Source organism: Mauremys reevesii, linkage group 24, assembly GCF_016161935.1.
Source record: "Mauremys reevesii isolate NIE-2019 linkage group 24, ASM1616193v1, whole genome shotgun sequence".
NCBI classification, from domain to species: domain Eukaryota; kingdom Metazoa; phylum Chordata; order Testudines; family Geoemydidae; genus Mauremys; species Mauremys reevesii.
Window position 1 is genome coordinate 8,489,045 of NC_052646.1, and position 27,197 is coordinate 8,516,241.

At 48.6% G+C, this 27,197-nt stretch overlaps 2 protein-coding genes across 6 annotated transcripts in view; both read right to left on the bottom strand.

Annotated features, from left to right (window-relative positions):
* Positions 1-596: 596 nt before the first annotated feature.
* Positions 597-15,290, bottom strand: PSMD4 (proteasome 26S subunit, non-ATPase 4). The gene is made up of 10 exons (XM_039513288.1): positions 15,135-15,290; positions 8,713-8,853; positions 8,042-8,156; positions 5,664-5,750; positions 3,968-4,036; positions 2,933-3,148; positions 2,730-2,838; positions 2,001-2,132; positions 1,333-1,400; positions 597-958 (listed from the first exon to the last, which is right to left on the bottom strand). The coding sequence occupies exons 1-10, from the start codon at positions 15,158-15,160 to the stop codon at positions 791-793; spliced, it is 1,131 nt and encodes a 376-aa protein (XP_039369222.1). The 5' UTR covers positions 15,161-15,290; the 3' UTR covers positions 597-790.
* A 7,951-nt stretch (positions 15,291-23,241) lies between these two features.
* Positions 23,242-27,197, bottom strand: part of PIP5K1A (phosphatidylinositol-4-phosphate 5-kinase type 1 alpha) — a 40,176-nt gene continuing 36,220 nt past the window's right edge. For all 5 annotated transcript variants that reach the window (XM_039512939.1, XM_039512943.1, XM_039512944.1 and 2 more), the window contains 2 exons: positions 26,874-26,958; positions 23,242-25,992 (listed from right to left, as the gene is read on the bottom strand). In XM_039512939.1, the coding sequence (XP_039368873.1) occupies positions 25,990-25,992; positions 26,874-26,958 (88 nt within the window). In that variant the 3' untranslated portion in view covers positions 23,242-25,989. The remainder of the gene's footprint in view (positions 25,993-26,873; positions 26,959-27,197) is intronic.

A 27,197-nucleotide genomic window follows, 5' to 3' on the forward strand; every position in this document is an offset into this window, starting at 1 on the left:
AAGTTAGGGGACCTGCATGCTAGAGGGGCTGCAAACTATGCAACGCAGCTTTCCATGGCAGAAGCCCTGTCTACACACAAGTTGTACTGGTATAGTTAAAGCAGCACAACACCCCCACCATGACCCTGGGTACAGTTATATCTCCGTACAAAGGGTGCATCATACAAACACAGCTATTCCCACACAGGAAGGGGATGCACTACCCCAGTATAAGGCTCCTCTATCCCAGTATAACCAACTCCAGACATGGGGCTGTTCTGGTAGATCAGTAAAAAGAGAAGCATTCCCCTAACTGACAGCTGTATCAGTACAAAAGCTCTCTCTAAACCAGGCCTAAGAGATGCAAGGCATTCACTTGGACCCAACTAATCTGGTTTAAGTGAAGCCCTCTCCCACTCTGTAACCTCATGGGCCTAAGGGGGGCAGCTTTCCCTGGAGGTGGGTCACCCCACCACTGCAAGGATTCTTGCACCCTGCTCTGAAGCAGCTTGTTCTAGCCTGGAGTCAGGGCAAGGTGCACCCCTGCCAATATTCCTATGTGCCTCTAAAAAAAACCCATTAGCAGGTTCTATAGTTACTTTAGAAGGGAGATGGAAAAAAATTTAACGTTTTTATTAACTGTTACATCAAGAAAAAAAAATTCCTACCCTCGCCCTGTGATCGCTCCGCTGCTACCTGGAGAACAGTGATTAAGTAAATTGAAGTTATTAGGTTACATGGAACGGAACATGCAGGGCTGAGATTATCCCAATCGCTTGTCAGTGGCAGGGAGGCCAGTACCCCAGTGCCATCACTTCTTCTCCTCTTCCTTTTTGTCCTTGTTCTCCTTGGAGGCCTGCGAGGCCAAGGAACCCATGGCGTTGCGGATGGCCTCGTTGTTGGGGTCGACGCCAGGCAGGTTTTCAAGCACGCTCTGTAGGAACTCCGGATCCTGCATCACGTCGTAATCATCTTCTTCCTGCACATCCATGAAGAGAGAGTCACTCCCCATGGAGGAAGATATGCTAGGATCTAACAGGCTAGCACTGCTTACTTGAAACACTCCACTCCGTAAGCAGGTGCTGAGCATACTAGGGAAGGTTTAAGTAGATTCCAGGAACTCATTGAGCCTGGCAGCTCTTGATAAGGGAGATGGGAGTGGCTCTGTGGGGAAAGGGGGACCTAGGGTGCGAGCTGAGCAGTCCTGAGGGAAGAACCCCAGTAGCAGCCAATCCTACTGACAAGGCTTGAACTGAACTGTTATGTTAACCAAGTCTAAGGAGAGGGGGAGTTTGGACTCTGCATAGAGTGGATGTGAGAGACTGGGAAAAGGGTGGCTGGGAAGACCATCACCTTGGTAGGTTCTGATGTGTCCATGGCTGCACTGCTATCAACTTCTCCCGATTCAGCTTGGGCGAACTCTGAAGAGAGGAAAGAAATGTCTTGGCTACTGAATATTTGCCACCACCTTTACTGCAATAGTATTTATGCTGGGTTGTCAGCAGGGTGTGTACGTAAAGATATTGAAGGCGACCTGCCTGTGGCAGTTAGTGGGCCAGGAGTTTCACAGACCAGACATCCACAATTGCAGGCCTTCAGGTCAGGAGTCTGTCAGCATTTGATCCCATCCTCGCCTTACCCAGCACATGGCAAATCATTCCCACCCCACTGATCTGCTGCTCCCTGCTACAGACACCATATCAGTCAAGAGGTGCCTGGGATAATACTGATGGATGCAGCAGGAAGCCTCAAGGCAGAATAGTGAGGGTTGAGAAAGGAGATTCAGGCTTGAGGGCCTGACATGAAGGTTCTGACACCCCTCGCCCCCAGACAGGTAAGACATTCATGGGATTCAGGTCCACTCAGACAAGCACTCACTCATTTTGTGCATCTCAATTTCTGGGTGCCCAACCTCTGTCAGACGTTCACAGGTGTCGAGAACCAGCTGCTGTCACTGGGACAGCTCACTCAGCACAGGATTTGGCTTCAGGGATTAGCTGTGCTAAATTCTAGCCACTCACCTGGCCCTTGCAGAGACATCTGCATGGCATAAGCAATCTGCTCCTCTTCTGTCATGCTGCTAAGGTCGGGCAGGCCAGCTCTACCAAACTCCTGCTGGGTGATCGTCATCTTCAATAAGGCATCGTCCGAATCTAGCACAGGGATAAACACAGAACACGTTCCTAGAGCAATTCCCCAACAAATTCTATATTCAGAGAAGAATTCCTCCTCACCACTGAAGAGCAGCCACTTCTGGGGTGGGATGAGACAGCTGCACAAAGCGCACAGCAACAATGAGCAACAGTTCAGGACAGGAAAAAATACTGCATCCAACTGTAAGTGCAAGGACAGTTTTAGGGAAGGCAGACTGTAGCTACCCGAGTTGGCACTGGGCTGAGATCCTGGGGCTAACAGTATTCTTGTGGAAAGTGCCAGGGGATCTCTAGCCAGTGCATGTGATCAGGGATCTCAGATGAAGGGGAACACCACACTGGGGGGATGGAAGGAATTAACATGTTGAAAGGAAGTGCACCCCTCCCTAATGAATCCCCTGCAGCGCATAGGTGTCCATCCCATCCAAATGCAACCCGGGCCTGGCTTAGCACTGGAGGCTAGACACGATCTCAGTACAAATGATCTGGCTGCATCAGCAGACTCCCTCTCCCTGTTGCATCAGACTCGCTGCTTTACTCTGCTCATTCCTGCCCCTCCAACTGAAGAGGGATTAGATCCCCCATCTGGTTTCTTACCATCCCCACCAGTGGCTGTAATTCCTGCCTCAGCAGCAGAAGCAGCTGCAGCTCTCCTGGCCTCTTCCTCCTGCCGCTGCCTCTGCTCCTCCATGGACACACGCAGCGCCTGTGGAGCAGACAATGGGGTAAACTCAAAGCAACAGCATGTTCCTGAACAGTTCGGCTCCTTCAAAGCGATTCTTGGTTCCATCATCTCTTACCAGAGCCAGTTCTGGGTCCGCACTGGGATCCACTCCAAACTCAAAGTCGCTAGCGCCAAGGCCAAGCATGGCCCCGCCCTCCCCAGCCAAAATGGGGGAACTGATGAGGGCATCGGCAAGGCTAGGGCCAGGGGGCACAGTCACCAGGTGGGAACCAGTCCCATCCTTGCCGTTTAAGGTGTTAATGAAGGCAGTCAGCTTGTCTGTGTTGGCTTCCTAGGGGAGGGGAAGAGAGAGAGAAAGAGAGAGAGCTTAGAACCCAGGCTGACTTCCTCCCGTTGGCTTGGCTCAAAGGAGACGATCCTGGGCTGCCTTATGAGCTGTAATAACCCTGAAGTCCTCTTACCAACTGGTGTTCAGGAAGGGAACTCGTCTATAAATACAGAAGTACAGAAAACGGTGACCAGTAATGCACCAGGGGTATGGTTAGGGTATCACCCTGGCATCACTGATGCCACCCACACACTAACGATCAGGAAAGAACAGTCACAGAATCCTGTGAAGGCTGCTCCCTCCAAGCAAGTATGTCCCTGGAGATCTAGAAGTGGAGTAGGGATTACTGGGGAAGAGAAGGGTGACTAAAGCATGGAGAAACTAAGTTAAAAAAATATTAAAAGAAAGGATGTTCTTCAATACCTTCATTTATGGAAACAAAGAATTTTTAAAAATCCAAATTGGTTTCTTTTTGCCCTTCACTGACGGTGAGTCTAGACCAGTCAATTTCACTTTTAGTTAGAGTCAGTTTCACTGAAGCACTAGCAGAAGTGTGAAATGTTTGGGTAGGAAACACACCAGGGGAATATTTGAGAAGAGAGTCTCCTTTGGAATCTGCAAAACATTCATGGAAGGATTTCTGTTGTCTGAATAGATCAGCCTTAAAATCCCTGCTGAAGAGATTAAGATGGGGGAACTGCGATAGTATTCTTCACTGGTGTACCCAGATAGATAGGAGCCAAGTGTTTGAAAATGAGATGTAAACCCCTGGGTGGAGTTTGTATTTCAAAGACTCTTGGGAGATCAGTTTAAAAGCCTCACCTCTTCTCCAAAGTTGATAATGTCAACATTTACTTTCTCCTTTTTAAGGCGCTTTGCCAGTTTCACCAGCTGCAATAAAGAGAAAGGAGTGTTAGCCTTTCATCACTCCTCTTCAGCTCCTACATCTCCTCCACACAACAGAAAGCAGACAAAAGTGTGTGGGATTCGTTCATCAAAGCCAGATATAAAAGCATCTAATTTACAGGTGCCACAGTCTATACAAGCTTCAGAGTAAGAGATTATTTCTGTACAGTAAAATGTTCAAGAGGTTTCATTGTATGTACTTTGATTTAATTAAAAAGGCATCTATCTAAAATTCTTAATTTTTTTTAATAAAAAACCATCCAGACAAATACAATTAAGAGTTCAGATTTCTGACTGTTTGATGCTTGAAGGCTTTTTTAATACTGCAACCAGACATTAAGCATGATCTGATGCATGATCTGATTTAAATTCCCTCACCTACTGGGGGCAGATTTAAATTTTCACAGTTCAAGGGAAATTATGGGGCAGTGAGACAATTATTTAATCACAACAGACGTTGAGATTCAAAAAGTTAGAGATTTATAACTGTTAAAACACAAATTGTCAACATCACATCAAAATATACAAAGTAAATACCCTTAAATTAAACTCTAGGAAGTTCTCAAGCAGCGTTTTTAAATGGAAATATTTTTTCATAGGTTTGTATGTGTACAGTGAAATCAATGTTTACTGACATTTACCTACAGAAATCAAATCCTTCCAAGCCTATTTATAAAATAGGTTAAATGAGGCTCTATTTTGATAGAAACTTGTATTGCCTGAGAGAGGATCTGTTACACTAAGGCACTAGGCCTTCTCTGAGAGAGCCGAGTGAGTTTATTTGCATCATTCCTTCTTTTCCGTTTTCACCCCCACCCACTCCCTCCCTTTCAATAACTCACATTCTAGTAGCAGGGTTTAGCAGCTAAACAGTTGTCTCACTGGGACATAGGCTTTGAGCCTTACAGTTCCTGAGATTGCTGTAATATCAATGCTCATTAAGATTTCTTAGAACCGTGTTTTCTGGATATAAAGGCCTGGTCTACACTAGGGGGCGGGGTCGATGTAAGATACACAACTTCCGCTACGGGAATAGCGTAGCTGAAGTCGACGCATCTTATTTCCACTTACCTCCCATCCTCACTGCGCGGGATCGATGGCCGCGGCTCCCCGTGTCGACTCCGCTACCACCACTTGCCCTGGTGGAGTTCCGGAGTCGACGGGAGCGTGTTCAGGGATTGATATATTGCGTCTAGATGAGACGTGATACATCGATCCCCGATAAATCGATCGTGTAGACATACCCAAAGACTGACCAACATAGTCAGTTCAGAAAAACATTGAACAGTTCCAGTTTCAAGAAAGCAACAATTATTAGGTACTTGATATCAGGGTGATGAGAGCAGTATAAACACCTAGATAAAGAAATTGCTGTGAAAACTAAGGGCACGTCCACATTTAAAAGGCTGCACTGGCTCTCCCGTCAACACAGCGCTATCTACATGGGGGTTAGGTTGGTGTAACTACGTCGCTCAGAGGCGTGGATTTTTCACACCGAGTGAGAGTGACAGTTATACAATATAGGTCTGTAGTGTAAACCAGGCCTGAGGGTTCACCATCACAGATTAAATATACCCATGAACTTGCATCTAAGTGGTCATGCTTTACTCACATCTTTCTCATTATCTTCCACAGGGCTCCCAACAAAGGCAATGATGCGCATCTTGTGATTCTTGCCTTGACGATGTTTCAAAGCCAACTGGAAAATAAGAGTTGTCATCCAAGGTGAACATAAGAACGGCCATACTGGGTAAGACCAGTGGTCCATCTAGCCCAGTATCCTGTCTTCCAACAGTGGCCAGTGCCAGCTGCTTCAGAGGGAATGAATAGAACAGGGCCATTATTGAGTGATCCACCCCAACGTCCAGTCTCAGCATCAGGCAGTCAGAGGTTAGGGACACCCAGAGCATGGGGTTGCATCCATGACCATCTTGGCTAATAGCCATTGATGGACCTATCCTCCATGAATGTATCCAATTCTTTTTTGAGCCTACTTATACTTTTGGCCTTAACAACATCCCCGGCAACGAATTCCACAGGTTGACTGTGCATTGGGTGAAAAAGTACTTCCTTTAGTTTGTTTTAAACCTTCTGCCTATTCATTTCCCTGGGTGACCCCTAGTTCTTGTGTTATGTGAAGGGGTAAGTAACACTTCCCTATTCACTTTGTCCACCCTGTTCTTGATTTTATAGACCTCTATCATATTTGCCCACAGTCATCTCTTTTCCAAGCTGAACAATCACAGTCTTTTTAATCCTCAAAAGGAAGCTGATGCTGACTGATGTATCAAGAAAATGTAAATGCCCAGGAGGGAGAGGAGTTGCGTGGGATGGAAAAAATGGGATATTATACACACACTTTGGAACAACAGGCTGAACCTAAGCTAGATACCAGGAGGCACTTTTATGAAGCAAGATTAGCACTGGAATGGGTTCCCTAGGGAGGTGGTGGAATCTCCCTCCTTAGATGTTTTTAAGGTCAGGCTTGACAAAGCCCTGGCTGGGATGATTTAGTTGGGGACTGGTCCTGCTTTGAGCAGGGGGTTGGACTAGATGACCTCCTGAGGTCCCTTCCAACCCTGATATTCTATGATAAAATTCATTAGACAGAGGAGTATTTTCAAGATGATATAAGCTGTATTGTAATAAGCTGCTTTTAAGTGTCTGCTGCTTCCACAACATGCTTTAAAAGGAACTAGCACTAATAATGCCACTTCTCTATCAAAGGATCCCAGCACAACAAACATTAGTTTAGCTGCATTTGTGAGGCAGGTATTACGATCCCTATTTCGCACCCAAGGAAACTGAGGCAAAAGAGCACCATTAAGTGACTTACTCAGTGTCTACATGGCAACTCCACACTCGCGGCTAGCCCGTGCCAGGCGACTCAGCCTCGCGGGGCTCAGGCTGCGGGACTGTTTCACTGCTATGTTGATGTCTGGGGTCAGGCTCGAGCCCAGGCTCTAGGACACTGTGATACGGGAGGGTCCCGGAGCTGGGCCTGAGCCCAGAAATCTACACAGCAATGAACTAGCCCTGCAGCCCTAGCCAACTGGCATGGGCCAACGGTGGGTTTTTCTTTGCTGTGCAGACATAAGTAAATCTGTGGCAGAGCTGGCAATAGACCAGAAGGTCGGCCTCCAAGTCCTTTTCCTTAACTACAAGACCATCCTTCCCCCTCTAAACAGATATGAGTAATGGCTTTCCAGATGTACGCAGCAGAGGATGAGATGAGAAGCACATATACCAGTACAGAGCGAAAGAACAGGACAGAAGAGAGTGACTAAACCTTGAGACCTATTCCAGATGTTTAAGGGTAACAAAGGCACCTCTCCTTTGTGGGTGTGAATTGCCGGAATTTGGCCCCCTTAAGTTGGCTGCACATACATGAGATATATTGCAACTGTAACCCCGCAATTTGGTAGCAAATCAAAAGCTATTGCCACAGACTGAGATTCTCTCTAGTTTATAGTTCTCTTTCTTCCCCTTCACCAAACAGCCTCATTGATTTCCCCACACTCAACTTCTCAATAGAATTATTCACACGGTAGCAGACTGGATTACATTAAATCCCATGACCTGACTCAGTTCCAACACAGGTAGTTACAGGCCACTTGCCTAAATTCACCTCGCACTTTCAAATGAAGGTATTTAGTATCCTAAACTACGATGAGACGTTAGTACGATACCAAGCCCATATCTAGCACTTTTCATCCATAGATCTCAAAGCGCTTTACGAAAGAGGCCAGTATCACCATCCCTATTTTACAGATGGGGAAACTGAGGCACAGAGGTGGCATGAATTTCTCAAGGTCACCCAGCAGGGCAATGGCAGAACCAGAAATAGAAGCTAGGTCCCCTGAGACACAGTCCAGTGCTGTGCCTAGGAGGCCACACTAGCAATTAGCAGAATGCTTCAGGGTGAGCGGGGTTATAGAAATGCAAGACGACGACTCCTTTAAGAAAAGTCACGAACAAGGTGTCACTTACATGAGCAACTCGGATTCCTGTACAGAAGGTAATTTTCCCTTTGGGTTGCACCGTGTGTAATTTGGAAAGGATCCGTCCCGTGTCTGGGGTAAGCGTGGTCAACACTTCACAGTTACTAGAACAATATACATGGTTGCATTGTTATACAAAGTCCTTTCAAACCATTAATCAACCCTCCCAATACCCCTTGTAAGGTCGTATCCTTCTACAGGTGGGGAAACTGAGGCACGGGGTCTCCCACAGTCACATGGGGAAAACAGCAAGAGCCAGTTATTCCTAGATCTGTGCTCGATACACTAAATCAGTGTTTCTCAGCCTTTTCAGGTTGGCAACCCCTCATGCGAGGTCAAAAATGTTTCTAACTCCCTTACATTTACTATAAAAGAGTCAGAACTGCATCATTGATAAGCCTATGTAATTTGGGTTTTTTGAGAGGCTGGCAGAATACTTAACCTTGCAGGATCAAAGCGTGCAGGGAGCGGGATCTCTGTTGTAGATTGTATTATAATCCCCTCCCCTTATCCCCCACACTGCCTTTCATGACCCCTTTACCCACATGGGGGTTGCAACTCACGGGCTGGGAAATACTACATACTAGACCATGCCCATCACCTGGGTGGGAGAGCAGGAGACATTTTGATTTCTAGGAGGGGGAAACTCTACAGACGTACTTAGCTAAGGTAATGAGCCCCACGTTGTTCTCTGGGTTGCTACGGGTTTTCGAGTGGCACACAATGTTGACAGCATCTTGCTGGGCTTGCAGGCGAGTAGGTAAAAAGTCTCCATTTCTCATGTACTCACTGTTGTCGACACTGAAATACAAAATCAGATAAGGTCAGAACTATAAAACAGGCTTGTCTGGTTTTCACCCTAAGCTGGTTCATGAAAATGAAGCCTCAGGATCCTAGATCTGTGGTCAGCCAGCTAACAGCATACACGTCTCCTATCCTCGTCCTTGTCACTTCTTAAGGCAGAGAGAGAGAAAGAGAGAGAGAGAGAGAATCTTGAAATCAGATGCAAGAACCAATCCATTTTAAAGCCCTGGTTATAGTAGAACAATGCGGAGGCCTGTCCTTTGGGCCTATGGGACAGACTCAGAGCCCACAGTCCAGTCCATGAGTCCTAAACCTGGGCACACAGCACCCCCTCCCTGTAACTGCAAGCTGAAGAGCATTCAACATCAGCTGCATGTTCTAAGATTTGCAGGTGAACACAAAGAACAAGCAATTTCTCTTCATCCATCAGCAGTATTAGCCACGGCTGGAGACAGGATAAAGAATAGCTGGACCAATCTGATGGGGCAATACCCGTGTTCCTATCAGTATATATACGCAAGCATCTCTTAGGGTTATGAGCATTTATTTGACATTTTAAGAAGTAGCCTACAGCTTTTTGATATTATAGCAACTTAGCACCGCTATAGTGGTAGCTTCCGAAGTGCTTTGGAACAACTATCCATGCCCTCATTTTACAGAGAGGGAAACTGAGGCACAGACAGGGGAGACTTCCCCAAGGTCACACAGAGTCAATGAGAGCTGGGACTAGAACTGTTGTCTGGTGTGTCTCAGCCCCAGGCGCTAATGAACCATTTTGATACAGGCCAGGCTCCTGGCAAGCTGTCACCGGGGCTGTGTCCCAGAGTTCAAGCACCCCCGTTATACAGATTTGACTGTTTGGGATACTGTGATGTCTCGTGGTTAAAAGCGGAGACGGGGGAGCAGGGCTTCTGAGCTCTATTCTGGCCACTGCCACTAACTCACCGGGCGAGCTATGGGTGAGCCACCCCCTGCGCTTCAATTCCCGCGCCCTGTGTAAAATGGAGCTAATTCTCACTTGCTCTTTGCAAAGTGCATGCAGCTCCTTGGGTGAAAGGTGCTAAACATGTGCCTGGTATTATCAAGCAGGGAATTACCAGCTTTGTGGTTTCACTTCTGTTCCCAACAGAGAGAGATTAACATCCCAGCTCCCCCTCAGTTAACAGGAGCGGTTACATTGCAGTTGTGACCTGTTAGCTACACTGACCGGGTAAGTCGGATTCACACTCCACCCACTAGCCGGCTGACCCATTCCATGCAAGCTAGCACATCATCGACACTGATGGCTTGCTACGATAGTGCTTTCATTAATACTGCGATTGGCTGAACAAAGAGAGGCTCTCTGCCAGTGGTCTCCAACCTTTTTACGCACAAGATCACTTTTTGAATTTAAATGCAACCCAGGATCTACCGAGCCCCTTCCCCGAGCACCCCCCCCCACTCCATTCCCCCCGTCCCTCCCACCCTCACCCATTCTCATTCACTTTCACCGGACTGGGGCAGGTGGTTGGGGCTGAGGGGTTCGGAGTGTGGGAGGGGGTTCCGGGCTGAGCCTGGAGCAGGGGTGCAGGAGGGGTTATGGGGTGAAAGCTCTGTGAGGGAGTTTGGGCACAGGAGGGGGCTCTGGGCTGGGGCAGTGTTGGGGTGCAGGAGGAAGTACGGGGTGCAAGCTCTGTGAAGGAGTTTGGGTGCAGGAGGGGGCACAGGGCTGGGGTGTGGGCTCCTGCCAGTGGCGCTTACCTCAGGTGGCTCCCGGTCTGCGGCACAGCAGGGCTAAGGCAGGCTCCCTGCCTGCTCCAGCCCCACACAGCTCCTGGAAGCTGCCATCCCTACAGCCTGGCGGAGCGGGGAGGCACTTCCCCTGCAGCTCCCATTGGCCACAGTTCCCTGTTCCCAAACAAAGGGAGCTGCAGGTAGGAGCAGTGTGTGGAGACCCCCTGATCCTGCTCCCCTTCCAGGACTCAGCAGCGCGGGATCAGGGCAGGCAGCGAGCCTGCCTTAGCCCTGCTGTCCGCCAGACTATTAGCAGACGGAGATCACGAGGCTCCGGGATCTACCAGTTGGTGACCACTGCTCCACACTCAACTTGATGGCATGTCTGTCAATAACATGATAACTTTGGAATGCCAGAGCCGATCCATTCTAAAAATGTCAGCTAATGTTCAGTCTAGGCATTAATGCGCAGAACCCTATGGAATCTGGTGAAAAACAAAACTGGGAAGGGGGAGTCCCAGGCATCTAGTTAGCAGAGTTACCAGCTTCAACCAGTCTGTAGATCAAAGAACTAGTTGATGGGGCCACTGATGCTTTCCATGCCACCCACATCTCAGCTCTTCCCTTCTTCCCAACAGAGTTTAAAATGCTGAGCCCCTGGACGACATAACTCCCAGACAGAAGAAATAATGGAGGGCACATAGAGCCCCTGCCATGGGGCAATGAGGGGTTGCAGAGAGTTCCTGAAATAAGGCACACAAACAGCTTGTGGGGCAAACGGAGGGAGGCAAGGAGCCCCTGGTGTGTGCAATGAGCTCAGCAGACAGAAGCAACTACGCAGTAGTTTTGTGCCTGGGCAATTTTAAACCTTTCACATACAGAATGTCACAGCCCAGGAGCCAGTTTTAATCCTTGCTCTCCTGGCTGTAGCACCCAAAGCCACTTTCTCATGCCAGGAGGCATCAGTTTGTATTAAAATGCAAAACCCTGTCACACTGTGCGCTGCTGAACACAAATATTCTTTACTACAAAAAGCAGCCATCCATTGACACACAATGAACGGAAGTGGATGCGTGGCATATGGATTTTGAAGTGCTTTGCTAACATTAATTCTCACAACAACCCTGAGAAGCAAGTTAATAATTTTACGAGACACAGACGTCATGACTCCTCAAGGTGACACAGTACCAGTGGCATAACGTGGGCCAGAAACCAGGACTCATGAATCCCAGTGCCCTGGTCTAACCCACTACACGCACACCCATGGCCCAGCACTTCTTACCCTGCACCTTGTGGGGGAGGGATAGCTCAGTGCTTTGAGCACTGGCCAACTAAACCCAGGGTTGTGAGTTCAATCCTTGAGGGGGCCATTTGAAGGATCTGGGGCAAAAATCGATCCTGCTTTGAGCAGGGGGTTGGACTAGATGAACTTCTGAGGTCCCTTCCAACCCTGATATTCTATGATTGTCACCATGTGAACCTAGAATGAGGGTAAATATACTGCCAGACTAGAACGGTAGCCCATTCTACACTGGTGAAAGTGACCGTACAATGGACTGGGCTCACTAGATCTGGGATTTTGTACTCCAATTTCAGAACTCACTCCCCCAAAGTCATGACATCAACAGCTGCAAGAGAACAATAATTAAGCTGACACTGTCTCTTATTTGAATCTGACACAGTTACTTAGCAAATCAAGCTACTGTGATGTCTCTATCCAACTAACTGAAGAGCTATTTAGTTACCGATACAACCCACAATGGAAGTTTTGTGCAACTTATGAATCTCTGCTATTGTTACATTTGGTAATTAGACTACAGCAACTAACGGGTCTGAGGTATTGTAGTAGCCAGGATCTTTATTGTGCACCGAACAATAGTATGTTAATAGTAAGTTTAGTGATTTTTTTTGTGCATCTCTGAAGTATAAACTTATTTTCTATGCCTGGTTTTAGCTCTAGCTATCAGCTTGGTAATGCAGAAGCCAAAACTGACACCACCATTTTACTTTGCATCTGGTATTAAGCAACAGTGCAACACTAATACAGTAGGATTGCAGCTGCCCAGGATTTCATGCCAGCCCTGCATTAACCCACCTATACACACCAGTCACTGAAAGCATGGGGAGGGAGGAAGGGTGCGTGAGCTGGGGGGCTAAAAGGTTATTTATACTCTCCAGCTCTTGCAGGGGAGGTGAAAGGGGGCGGGGGGGAGAGAGGTCAGACACTGTAAAACGTGAACAGTCTCTATTGTCTGCTCTTGTAACAAGTTACTCTGGGCCACATCAAACTCTAACCAGCCTTGCTTGTGCTATGAGATAACATGTGGGGGGTGGACAGGGAGGAAGGTTGGGGGTTGAATCCACACCGGGCTAGAGGCGAGTTAACACAGAGAAGGCCCTCGATAGCTTTGTTGATGCAGTGTGAAGTGGATTTGAGTCCAGCTATGTCATATGCTCCCACTTCTCAGTCCCAACTGATCCTCCCAGAGTCCACCCCTCCCCATCCCCCAGAGTCTGCCCACCACACACTGCCCACTCTGCCCTGCAGCTTCTCCACAGGATCAAACCCTCCCCCACCAATGTCAAATATTTGCCTTATCCCACCTGACCCTAAAGTCACCACATCCCAGCACAGCCTGCCTCTGAATCTCCTGTCCCAGACTATCACCAACTGCCCACTAGACTAAAGCTCTCCATAGCCAAGGAGAAGCTCCAATCCAAACAACAGCCATCTCCATAGCCCACCCAGCCCAGCCCTCCATCCAAGCTAACAACTCTCCCTGCCCTTACCTCAGCTCCAAACCACCTTCCAGCCTGGAAGGGACAGCCAGCCCAGCCCCTCATCAACCCAGAAAAGGACAGCGATTCCCACCACCTTGTGATCACGCCCTGATCCCCTCACTCAATTACTGTGCCCCTCCTCACAGGGCAGTAATTGTGCCCCCCAGTGCAACCTAGAACTCAGTCACCCAACAGATCCCACTTCCCCCCACAACCTTGTACTGATGCTCCCCGTTCACCTTCTCCTACCCCATCCCCGGCCCAGAACTGGGATGGCCTCTACCTCTTCCATATCCCTGCTCCCAACCTGCCACTCATCTCCCACTCCCAGAAATCTCCCCAGCTGGGTCCTTCTTCACTCACCCCCTGCATGACTTTAACCCAGCCCTGCTCCAGACCCCATTTCCGCCATCAGCCCTCCCCAACTCCCTCTCACCTCAGCATTTTCCCCCCACTGAAATCTCCCCAGCTTGGGATTATTCCACACACACCCGCCCCCGCCTGATCCTAATCCAGCCCCCCTACCTGTCCTCCCCTCTCCTAGTTCTCCCCAACCCCATGAAGTCAGCCCTACGCCTCTTCCCTATCTCCTGAACCAGATTCCCATCCCTGATCCTGCTCCCACTTCCCCCACGAAGCCTCTCCAGCCTGACCCTGCACCACATCCCTCACAACTCAACCCCAACCCTTTCCTTGACACCTCCCATCCCTGCTCCTCTTCCCCACCCAGGCCTCACCCTCCCCTCAGCCTCACCCTGGCCCTGCCTCCAGAGTCACCCCAGCCTAGGGATATTCCACTTCCCCGGCACAGACTCTCACCTGCCCTCCTCCAGCCCCCCAGCTAGCCCTCCACCCCTCCGCCCAGGACCCTAAACGTATGTGACCCCTACTTAGTCCTGCCCCACCCCCCAGAGTCTCTCCAGCCTGACTCAGTGCCACATACCCCACTGCTCAACCCTATCTACTCCGACAGCCCTGCACTCACTGCAGTTCTCCTCACCCCAGCCTGGCCCTGCCTGCCGGAGTCTCCCCACCTGGGCATATTCCACCCCCTCACCTGCCCACTGCCCTCCCCCATCCCCCCATAGCCAGCGCTGAACCAGCCCCCAACTCCACATCTCCTCCAGGCCTGCTCCGCTCCACCCCAGGTGAGCCCCCCTGCCTGATCCTGTTCCCCCTCAGCCCAGCCCCCCCCCGACAGCCCCACTTTCCCCAACCCCGCCTGATCCTGCTCCCCTCAACCCTGCCCCACCCGCTCCCCCAGCCCTGATCCTCTCTACCCCAGTGAGTCCCCAGCCTGACCCTGCTCCCCTCAGCCCAGCCCCACCCTGACAGCCCCACTCCCCAACCCCCAGCCTGATCCTGTTCCCCTCAGCCCAGCCCCTGACAGCCCCACTCCCAACCCCCTGCCTGACCCTGTTCCCCTCAGCCCAGCCCCACCCTGACAGCCCCAACACCCCCAGCCTCCTTGCCTGACCCTGCTCCCCATAGCCCCCAACCCCCGCCTGACCCTGCTCCCCTCAGTCCCGCCCCTGACAGCCCCAACCCCGGCCTGACCCTGCTCCCCTCAGCCCAGCCCCACCCCGACAGCGCCCCCGGCCGGGCCTGGACAGCGGAGCAGGAGCCGGGATGACTCAGGGAAACCCCGCGGGGGCCCGGTCCCAAGTCCCCGGGCCCTGGCCCGGCCTATCCTCGGCTCCTCACCGGGGTCGCGGCCCGACCTCGCCCGTCTCGGCCCCCGCCCCAGCGTCCCGCGCCGCCCCGGCCCGGCCCCCGCCGCTCACCAGACCATAGTGCTCTCCAGCACCATCTTGCCTCCCTCCGAGACACCGGCCGGGCTAGGCCCAGCCAACAAGCCACCCTCGCACTGGCCCAGCCTCCAGCCAATCACCGGCGCCCATCTTAAAAGGTCGGCCGCAAGGGCCGCTGGGAGTTGTAGTTTCATCGCGCCTTCCCAAGGGACTACAGAAGGACAACTTCGTCCCCGGCCAGGGGGCGGGAGGCCTCTCGTTGGAGCTGGAACTCCCTCCCCCCGCCCTTGCAAGAAAAATGGGCGCAGGCAAATCCTCTCACGCAGGGAGATTAGTTGCGTTTTATTCCCTCAGCAGGAAAAGTTACTTGGCCCAGATGAATGGGCTTTTGCCCTGGAGCAATTGCCAGGTTTTTGCAAACAAAATTGCTTTGTAAATTTACTGGCCCTGATGCAGAATTCACTTGCCAGCCCTTTGTTGTGATAACAACGGGGGGAAAGAGAAATGAGTGAAATACAATTTAATGGGACTTATGGTGCTGGGAGGGAGGGCACTTGTACACTGTAGGTTTCAGGCATTATTTTGAGAAAGTTCTCTGGCCTGTGCTAGACAGGAGGTCAGCCTAGAGGGTCACAGTTGTCCATCCCTTCTGGCAGTTTAAAACTGGCCTTGCAGGAATGTGCAAGCACTTTATTTCCAATAAAAGCTTTGTAGATGTGCCATTGCTACAACAATTCCTAGTGTGGCTGCTGTCCACCACCGAGTGAGCGATTTGGAATGCGTGTACCCACAAGCCAAGTACATGGAAGAGTGCTGCAGCATCTGTTAATTGTTTGGGAGTGGTGCTGGGATGGTTTAAGGACATAAGAACGGCCAAACTGGGTCAGACCAAAGGCCCATCTAGCCCAGTATCCTGTCTTCTGACAGCAGCCAATGCCAGGTGCCCCAGAGGGAATGGACAGAACAGGGAATCATCGAGTGATCCATCCCCTGTCACCCATTCCCAGCTTCTGGCAAACAGAGGCTAGGGACACCATCTCTGCCCATCCTGGCTAATAGCCATTGATGGACTTTTCCTCCATGAATTTTTCTAGTTCTTTTTTGAGCCCTGTTATAGTCTTGGCCTTCACAACATCCCCTGGCAAGGAGTTCCACAGGGCCCCTGCACATTTCCTTGATCAGTATCACATTTAGCTTCAATCCACCCCATCCCTGCCCGTTAAAATTACCCAGGGGATGGTAGTCTTGGATTACTCGACTTGTGGTAACTGAAAACTCCCACATGTGCACCTATAGATCTTACAGTGTAAACAAAGATACCAGATTCTTTTGTTAATTGTTTTAAAAGCAGCTGGCGCAAGAGAAATGTCCTGACCACATTTGGCCATTGGGGGTCACTGTACTACCAGCTCAAGAGGACTGAACAGGTACTTGTGTTTCTCTGGAAGAAACATTTTTAAAGGTGGACTTGAGGTTTAGATGGTGAAATTCAAAGCTGGGACCATTATGCATTTTGATTCCTTCTGCATGAGTGGCTTGTGATGATCTCTCTGCCCCATGTTTAAAGTCAGCCCCAGTAACAAAACAATGAGCTTTGTTATTGTAACTTGCTTCATCCAGCTATAGTAAGGGAGTCAATGTGATCTAGTGGGTAGGGCACTAGATCAGGATTCTTCTATTCCTGGCTGTGAGGATGGGTGAATCACAGAATGTCAGGGTTGGAAAGGACCTGGGGGGATATCTAGTCCAACTCCCTGCTTAAAGCAGGGCCAATCCCCAGACAGATTTTTGTCCCAGATCCCTAAATACCCCCCTCAAGGACTGAACTCACAGCCCTGGGTTTAGTAGGCCAAAGCTCAAACCACTGAGTTATTCCCCCTATGAGTCAATGCTCCCTCTCTATTTCCTCTCCCATCCTTTGTCTGCCTTGTCTATTTAGTTTGCCTATGCTCCTTAGGGCAGGGACTGGCTCTTACTATGTCTAAGTCTACACTACAGAATTACTTCAGTATAACTACATCACTCAAATCCACACCCAAGTGAAGTAGTTATACCGATCTAAGCGCCGATGGAGACAGTGCTAGGTTGACAGGAGATATTTGCCCGCTGACGTAGCTACGACCTCTCTCCCGTCGGCATAGCATGTCTTCATGAAAGCACTGCAGCGGCGCAACTGCATTGGTTCAGCGTTTTAAGTGTAGACCCACTCTTAGTGTACGTACAGCACCTAGCGCAATGGGGCCCTGATGTCACGTAGGGCCTCTAGCCGCTATTGTAATATTAATAGTAAAATAATAGTGAGAGCTTTTTAATCAGGAGAGCTCCGAACGCTTTACCACGGAGGTCAGTATCCTTATCCCCATTTTACATGGGGAAACTGAGGCACAGAGAAGGGATGGGACTTGCCCAAGGTCACCCCACAGGCTAGAAGCAGAGCTAGAACTAGAACCCAGGTCTCCCAAGGCCCAGTTTAATGCTTTATCCACTCTGAGGCAACTGTGTACATGGTTATGAAATTGTATGTTATCTCATCACCATCCGCTGTCACATGTCTCAGGCTCTGGTCCTGCAGCGGGGGCTCTGCACAGACCCAGTTTCAGGATCTGGGCCTTGGTTTGTGAGCTGTTCAATGCAGCGAGCATGGCTTTGTCCAGCATGCAGCACAGTGGGGTCCTGACCCTGCTTGAGGCCTCTGGCTGTTACAGCAATATAAACAGTATAAGCCGGCTGGGTCACACACGTCAGAAGCCCCTCCCCCACCAATTTAAAAATGGTTCCCTGGCGGATGATTGTTGGTACATTCTGAAGGCACATGGGGGGAGCACAGAAACACCTTGATTTCATCAGGTACCCCCTTCCCAGGACCAGCTCTCTAATTCAGTAGGACATAGGCGGGACTGCCCGCAACCCTGAAAGCAAGAGAGCCAGTCCAGTCGGGCCCCCTCCTGGGTCTCTTTAGCTAATAAGCCAGCCAGGGCTTCTCTTAACGGAGTTGTGTGTCCCACTGGGGGTACAGGCGCTTGATACTCCATTCACGTCACAGCATATTTTTAAGAGGGTGGTATGTGAACCAAGGAAGGCTGGGAGCCGCTCTGCCAGACCGATAAAAAAATAATAGCTGGAGGGGAAATGTGAGCCAAACAGCCTGCATTCTGCTACCCTCAGCAGACAGCACAGCAAAGCAGGCACAGAGCATATCAAAACACAGCATGTTCTAGCTCGGCCAATTTGTTGTTCAGCAGAGTTCAGCTAAAGTTTGACCTCTCTTTTTCTCCTTCCTTACAGCTAAGCTTGGGCTTGACTCTTTCATCAAAGGTTTGCAATATGCCCTTGGCTGCAGAGGGGGGTGATTTTCCGAGGAGGGCACCGCTGTCTGTCTAGTTCTTAGCACAGAGCCCTGGGGTTGCATTCTGTCACCAGTTTGGCCACGGATTTTTGCATTGTGACCAAGAGCAGGTAACTCCAGCTCTCTAGGCGTCCATTTCTCCATCTGTAAAATAGACTTATGCTCAAGAACCAGCGCTAGGCACTGTACAAACGCCGAACAAAGAATCCCTGCCCCAAAAAGCTTCTAATCTAGGCACAAGACAAGAGAGAACAGCAGGATACAGAACAGCTGGAGGAGCACAAGGAAACAGGGAGGCCATATGCTCAGCAAGACAGGCTTTGCACACCAGCAGCCTAACTGTTGTCAATGTTTTTGTAGGCCTCACAGCAAAGGAGAGTTTTAAGGAGGATTAAAAATATAAGAATGGCCACACTGGGCCAGACCAATGGTCCATCTAGCCCAGTATCCCGTCTTATCACAGTGGGTGGTGCCAGATGTTTCAGTGGGAATGAACAGACCAGCGCAGTTATCGAGTGATCCATCCCGTCGTCCAGGCCCATCTTCTGGCAGTTGGCGAATTAGGGACACCCAGAGCGTGGGGTTGCATCCCTGACCATCTTGACTAATAGCCATTGATGGACCTATCCTCCAGGAAATACTCTAATTTGTGACCCAGGTATACTTTTGGCCTTCGCAACATCCCCTGACAAGTTCCCCAAGTTGAGTGCATTGCGTGAAGAAGTGCTTCTTATGTTTGATTTAAACCTGCTGCCTGTTACTTTCATTGGGTGACCCCTGGTTTGCATGTTATGTGAAGACTTCCCTATTCCCATTCTCCACACCATTCATGAATGTATAGACCTCTAGCCTCTCCCCCCTTAGTCATCTCTTTTCAAAGCTGAACAGGCCCCGTCTTTTTTTAATCTCGGCTCGTACGGAAGCTCGTCCACTCCCCCAATCATTTTGTTGTCCTGTCTGGAACATTTCCAATTCAAACAGATCTTTCTGAAGGAGGAGACTATTGTAGCTTTGCAACTGTTCACACGGTGCTTGGCCCAGGCGTGAGGGGCCGAGGGGAGAAGCACAAAGGTGTTTGAAAACGTAAGAAGTGGGTGATAGAAAGGTCGACTCCCATCTCCCATACAGAACGAGACATGATGGGGATAGACTGTGAAGGGCCTTGACTGTAAGCAACCTGCATCTCAGTGGGCTGTATAAACAGGGAAATCTCGAGTAGGAGCAGGGAGATTATTTTACTCCTGGATTTGGCGCTGGTGCAACTGCTGCTGGAATCCTGTGTCCAGTTCTGGTGCCCACAATTCACAAGAAGGATGCTGAAAAACTGGAGAGGGCCAGGAGAATGACTAAAGAATTAGAAAACATACCTTAGAGTAAGAGACTCAAAGACTCTATTAAGCTTAAAGAGAAGGTGAAGGGAAGACTTGATTACAGCCTATAATTATATACATGGGGAACAATATTTAATAATGGGCTCTTCAGTCTAGCAGAGAAAGGTCAAATACGATCTAATGTCTGGAAGTAGAAGCTAGACCATTTCAGACTGAAAATATTAACCATTGGAACAATTTACCAACCGTCATAATGGATTCTCCATCACTGAAGTTTTAAATAAAGATTGGATGTTTTTCTAAAAGACCTGCTCTTGGAATTACTTGGGTCAGGTCTCTGGCCTGTGTTGGACAGGTCAGACTAGGGGTACGTCTACACTAGGGATCCATCTATCAGGGAACAATTTATCACATCTAGTGTAGATGCGATAAATCGATCCCCGATCGCTCTGCCATCGACTCCTGTACTCCACCGTACTCATCAAGAGGTGGAAGTGGAGTTGGCGGGGATGCGGTGGCAGTCAACCCCGTGCCGTGAAGATGTGAGGTAAGTCGACCTAAGATACGTTGACTTCAGCGACGCTATTCTCATAGCTGAAGTTGCGTATCTTAGGTCGATCCCCCCCACTAGTGTAGACCAGGCCTTGATGAACACAGTGGTCCCTTGTGGTCTTGTAATCCAGGCACTTGCTTTGTTTGTGAACCTGCAGACAATAGTTTTGAGAGGTGTGAACTACGTAATCATGTAAATGGAATGTTGATTCTGAAACCTAATGACAACCGCGTGCAAATACTGTCCTCTGCATGGATGAAAGCATGAGTTCCATGTCGTATGTAAGGCACAGGAAGAAACTGTCTCACTGCACTCAGCTCTGGTGAGGCTTATGCTGAAGTAACAGATCTGGTCTGGGGCACCAGGCTTTAAGAAACATGCGGACAAACTGGAGAGTGCGCAAAGGAGAGCAACAAAAATGCTAAAATGTTTAGCAAACCTGACTTATGAAGATTGGGCATATTTAGTCTGGGGACCTGATAATCTTCAAACATGTTAAGGGCTGTTATAAGGATCAACTGTTCTCCCTGTCTGTTGTTGCCATTTAGATGGAATAGAGGGGCCCAAAGAGGCCTGCTTATACCATGGCAAACACACCATTCAAAATCACCAACTCTGCACTAAAACCATACAGACGGAAAATGTAAAGCTTTAAGTAAGGCTGTCATGTTAACACCCCTCGCTCCCTTTCCTGTGAGCTGGAGAGTTTTTTAAAGGACCCTCCTCCCAGCTCAGTTGAAGTGGCATTAAAGATGGTCAAAACTGTCCTTTTGGGAAAAAGGGACGCTAGTCGAAACGGGCTGGAGCTGGCGTTGTTGCTGTTAGTATTCGAGTCCAATCCTGCTTTCCAGAAAACCAAACAAGAGGAGCACTCGAGGGGAAAGGAAAGAACAGCAAAAGAGGGACAATGCAGCTGGCTCTCCCATGCAACCTAGCTGCTGAACAAACACACAGTCACCCACTGTGCTTATCAGCCACTCTGACACCTGGCAAACTTGTGCCAGCAGCGGGCATTTTAGAGCCCTTGCAATCGCAGGCTTACAGCATGGTTGCAAAATATGCAGTCTTGGCCAACCAAGCCAGCCTCTTCTTAGACCGAAGGAAAAGGGGACAGGGAGGCAGGGAAGAGAAGAAATAAGGTAGGGAAGGGAAAGGACGTACTGGGAGAAAGACTCCCATCCCAGGTGGTGTTTGGGATTTAGCTGGAGCTGGCAGAGGTGGTGCTGTCATCTGGGTCCCTCTCTCTGGCCTGGTCCCGTCAGGACCTTTCTCAGGATTAAGACAAAGAAGGTTCCAGATCCTGGGAAATAATGGGGTGGCAGCTGCAATAGTGAAACCTGTTCCTTTCCCTAAGCTTTTAGCCAGTGGTTGTATTCCCTCCTTTCAGTAGCCAGCTTCCCCCCGCCCACTTGTCTTTTTGAGGACCCCAAGGAGGAGTGATGGGTGGAATGGCTCCTCTCCCTCATTTTGTCCACCAATTATCCTTAATTTCTGACACCAATCTGAGTTAATTGATTTTCAGTCCCACACTCCTCTCGTTTCCTAGGCATGATCTTAACTTGGCCCTGGGATTGTATCAGTAGGACTTGGGCTTTGCACTAATTCAGTCTGTCTCCATTTTTATCTTCTCCCACCAACGCTTGTAAGAGGTTATCGTGACACTTTTAGGAACATTCAGTCGCTTTTCAGAATTGAGCTGACAATTAGGGCAAGGGTGTAGGCCCAATTATCACTGCACAGCCACTGAAAGTAGGACAAGTAGGAATGGGCTTCATCTGCAGCAAGGGAGCTTTAGGTTAGAGATTAGTAAAAACTTTTTAACTTATGGGTAGTAAACTAGGTTTCCAAGGGAGGTTATGGGATCCCTGTTGTTGGAGGTTTTTAAGAGTAGGTTGGACAAACCCGTCAGGGATGGTCTCGGTTTATTGGTCCTGCCACAGGGCAGGGGTCTGGACTTAATGACTTCTCGAGGTCCAGTAGTAACCCTGAGGAGGAGAAAATAGGTTGGAAAGAACCCAGGGAAACAGCAATAGTGTCGGAACTTAAGCAGACTGGTTGATGGGCACGGTCCCTGGTCTGGAATCTGGAGTAATGGACGACGGGGCCAGGTTCCCCTACCAGCCACAAGGGAAGTGGTATAGTCTTGGAGGTGAAGCAGAAGACCACCTGCGACTGCAGATAGTCAGTTTGTCCAGGGAGAGTTTGATACCCTAACAGGGCAGGGCTACAGTGACCTGTCTGGAGGCTGTCACAAAGAGCACGCCATGTCCAGAGCGTGTCTACAGGGCAAGCAACCGAATGTGGCTGCAAGGAAAAACCACACTGGCAAGGGAACCCCCGTCACAAGGACAAAACTAAGCACTCAGTGGGACACCTCTCAGGCCACGTCTACGCTACAAGCACAGCTGCAGCACTGTCACTGTAGTGTAGACACTTCCTCCACTGATGGAAGGAGTTTCTCTGGAGTTAACCCATCTCTCCAAGATGTGGTTAGCTAGGTCAGCAGAAGAATTATTGTTGACCTGGCTGCATCTACACTAGGGTTAGGTCAACTTAACCATGGCACTCACGGTGCAACGTTCTTCACAGCCCTGAGCAACTCTTAGGTTTATTTAACTTTTCATCTGTAGACTAGTGAACAGAGTGTTGCTAGAGCCACTGGAGACAACTCGCTCCAAGCCAACAAGCACCCCTCAGCACTCCACACTTCAACAGCAGTTCCCTGAACTTAGTCCTTACCATTGCAGACCCTTCCCAGCTCTCCTTGTCTCTCACATCTACCATCTCCATTGCTGCGTGCCGGGAGACAGTTGTATGAACGTTATGAAATGGATGAAGTATAGTTTTCAAGTTCCCTCAAGCAACCCCTCACCACCAAGAGGAAAAAAAAAAAATACACACCTTTCTGGGTTTGGTAACACACTGTGTATTGTAACGTCCCCTCACAGCAATATTATCCCCTGTGTAGGACAGGCTGCTAAGAGACAGCTTTTGTTTTTAATATTCAAATTAACAGCCAATGATGGCAAAAGTGTTACAAGGTTAAAATGACACTATTCACAACACGGCACAAGTTGTTTCATAAGGATGTATGCTCGACAGGTCAGCTCCTCCCTGCTGGACTGACGAAGAAGTAACAGATCCTGCCGTGTGGAATCAAAGCTGTCGGCGTAGACCGAGCAGGAAAGAGGTCCAGCCATCAGCAGCTCTTGATGCTTCTCCACGCATTCCAGTCCAACAATGGAGGGGTAAGGGTGGGGACGAGACGCTTAAACAGGGAGCCAGGATCAAGGGGGTTGAGCCCCCCTTCGCGGACCCAACTCTCTGAGCCGTTAGCCAGGTAACCAAACCCCGCGTGATGGAAATAACCGATCAAGTTTTAACACCTTAAACCAGTTACTCTGCCCCTTTTAGAATGCAAGAAGCCTTTGCTGTTATACCATTGCAAAGCAGAGGTCGATAATTATGATATATAAATGTCAACGCCCTCCCTCCCTCCCCCTTTGAGCTCCCTGCATACTGAGTAACTATTCCCAGAATAAAACATTTAAATACAAACTTTATAAATATTGAATCATGAAAAAAACCCAACTGAATTGGTTTCTTTCCTCCTGGTTAAAAAAAAAAAAGAATTTGAGTCAGGAGGGAAGATCAGAAAGAATGTGTGTCTAATATAGACTGTTCATCAGGGTGTGAAAAATAACCTGCTGAGTAGAAGGGAGAAAGAGGGAAATTGTACTCGAGCCATTTCTTGTTGTCACTACATTGATCTTCAAGGTACAGATCTCATCAGGACATCACTTGACGTTTAAAATCTAGATAAAGAGGTTCCAGAGCCCTTAGGAACCAGACAGACATCAATCAGAGACCATCGCTTTCCTGCTTGACTAAACTCCTTTGCGTTTGGACACCTGGCTGGCTCTCCGTGAGGAAGGCGGTTCTGCCTCATCTGCCTTTCAAAGATTTGTTTGTTTTTTTAAACTAACATCTTGAACTATATTCACTTTAAATGTGATTGGAAAAAAAAACAACCCAAACACTCAGCCCTGATACATCAACTAAAAAAACCCTTCTAAGCCGCTACATTTTTCGGCTTTATTAGCCACGACTGCTAATAGGCATACAAAACCCTTGCATGTGCAGGAGCAACAATTTCTTTATGTTTTAACCTATAAAAAGGAGGTGGGGGAGGGTCACTGCTTTTTGGGGAAAAAAGACTAAGATTCATTTAATTTTTAAAAAAAACTTTAGTGAAAATAAAAATCAGTACAACATATGCTCAGGTTTCTAGCCTTGTGTCTGCAGCTGGTAACTTGGTAAGGACTGCCACAGTCTTATGTACGGCAAATGGCGAAGATAAATACAGCAATGTGTCTTTTCAGCTGATTCTAATAAGCCGCAGCTTGGAATCAGAGTGCAACACACTTTTGTTGAGGCAAAAAACCCCAAAATCTGTTGCTCTGCAGAGACCCGGCAGTCATTTATATGGCGTGGCATTATAGGAATCTATTTGGATGCGGTCAGAGCACCGTGCACAAAAGGTAACCCTGATGCCAAGGGGTAAGACAGAAGCATAGCTATCAAAAGGGAATTTAGCTATTTAAAAAAAAAAAAATGCAGATTTTACAAGTTGTGTCCCAAGAAGGACACATAATACTGGGGAAAAAAAACCAAGCAGGATTGGTTTGGTCCATTTGCTTAAGAAACACTGAAGGCATAAAAATGCACCAGGCACCAAGATCTCCCAAAATCTCTGTTGCTTCTCATTCTGTGTGAGGATGAGAGACTAAAGGAGTAGTTTAAAACAGGACAAAGCAATGCAAAAACCTCTCTGACATCTTAAAAGTGTGGCCCATTCCAAATCCTTCAAGCACCAAGCCATGATAAAGCACCAAGTCTTGTGAGAGGGTCTGTTCCAGGTCACCGTCTCAGGATGATGATGATGCAATGTCATAAATGCATTAGACTGCTGCACTCAAAATTAGTTTATAGAAAAGACATCCATGATCAATACCTTTCATGTGTGACCAAAAAAAACAGTCGCTCCCCCTTCTGCGGGACATTTTTGGTGAAACACTGATGAAACTATTTTTAAAAAGAACAGATAATTGTTGCAGCCTAAAAGAAACAATATGACTGAATTCAAGAAACTTAAATTAATATAAAAACCAAACACCATGTTGAGCTGTTGCAAAAACTGTTCCAACAAGGCTCCAATGTCCATTACCCCCGGTGCTCTTCAGAGTTGACCATTGTTCTTGCAAGGTTTGTGAGGTCCTCAATCCTAGGTAACCAACTCCCCCAAAGCCAGCTCCTTTTCTCCAGAGGACTCTGGCCTGCATGGAGCAGCTCCTGCTCCTCCTTGGAGATGAGCAGCCTTGCTCCTGCCAGTCTTCGAAGAGAGGACAGCAGCAGAAAACAAACTAGATGCAACCAGCCACAGCTTGAGGGCTGTTTTTCAGAAGAGGAGGTTGCTCTGGGCTCAGCCACTGTTAATACTATGACACTAAGTATGTCCCAAGCCTTCCAGCTTCTATGGATTCTGTCCGGATAAGATTTCTAAGATCAGCCGCAGGGGCTGAATGTTTGTCAGACTCTACGGCCCACGCAGAGTAGAGAGAAATCTTCTGCTCACATCACAACTGTCCCTCTGTTATTTCACTGTAAAGAGAAAAATCAATAGGTAGACTATTCAGGAAGGTTTTCCAAGCAGTTTGAGTGAGTTTCTTCCTTGGTGAAAGGTGCTGGATTGCTAAATGGTTGTGGTGAGTAAGAGACAAGTCCAGTAGCAATGCAAAGCCTCACTGACATTTCAAAAGCTAGTCTCGGAACAGGCACAACTACTCTGTGCTAATGTGAGTGTCGTAAAGTGCTTCCTTCCTGTCCTTGAGTAGTCAGGGCAGTGGTTCTCAACCTACTTACCATTGTGGGCTGCATGCAATACTACCGCTGTGGCCCTGGGGATGTCACATGGGCCGCAGCTCTGTGCTGCAAGTTGAGAACCACTGATCTCGGGCTGAGCAATTCTTGGCCTCTCTGAGGCAGACACTGTATTAGAAGATGCTGTCTAGACAGGTCACAGGTTTGGTTTACACTTGATTGTGGTTTTATAGGTCCCAAATTATGCTGATGGGTCACTTTCAGCTTGGACAGTGAGATGAGCCTGGATAATTACACTTTGTGGCCCAGTGGCTCTGGCACTGAACTGGGACCCAGGAGCCCTGGTTCTATTCTCAACTTTTCCATAGACCTGCTTTGGACATGTTTGCTCTGTGCCTCAATTTCCCCTTCCACTCTATGTGATCTCTGGTGCAGAGTCTCACTAGATGTCTGTGTCGCATGCAGCACAATCAGGGGCCATTGGTATCAAAGAAACGAAGTAATCCATTGAGTTAGTCTGTTGCATTTTGTGATTCTCACACCCCAAGCACAGCATGCCTGCATTTGAATTAAAAGCCCAATTAAAATTTTTTTTTTTTTAAACTGCGACTAAAAGTGCCCGACAGAGCCCTCCTCAGACCTATGGAAATGCAGGTACTTACAAAGCTTATCTCGGTCTCTTGCACGTCTTCAAAATGTTCTGTCAGTTCTGAGGAGCGTTCTGTTACGGAAGGCCCTGCGGAGCCACTGGGGAAACAGAAAAGGGGCACCTATGAAGCTACTACTTCTAAATAAACCTTCAAAATTCGTGTCCCTTTGGGTTTCCTAATCTGCCCACAGTAATATCCAAGCAATGTATAAAGCATCTCTTAGCCACACGTGAGAGGTTCCTGACTCATTAGCCACCTTGGCACGTGTACTTGAAAAAATTGCACCAGGAAAAAAAATAAACCCCACCCCAAAGTGACTGTGCCAGTCTGGAATCC

What these genes read in the sequence shown, in the direction of transcription:
- PSMD4 (XM_039513288.1), bottom strand. Translation starts at nt 15,160, where the DNA reads ATGGTGCTGGAGAGCACTATGGTCTG. An exon ending in GGGCTCATTACCTTAGCTAA is followed by an intron (nt 8,157 to 8,712) that starts GTACGTCTGTAG and finishes ATATTGTTCTAG; the next exon opens with TAACTGTGAAGTGTTGACCA. An exon ending in ACACATCAGAACCTACCAAG is followed by an intron (nt 959 to 1,332) that starts GTGATGGTCTTC and finishes ATGGATGTGCAG; the next exon opens with GAAGAAGATGATTACGACGT.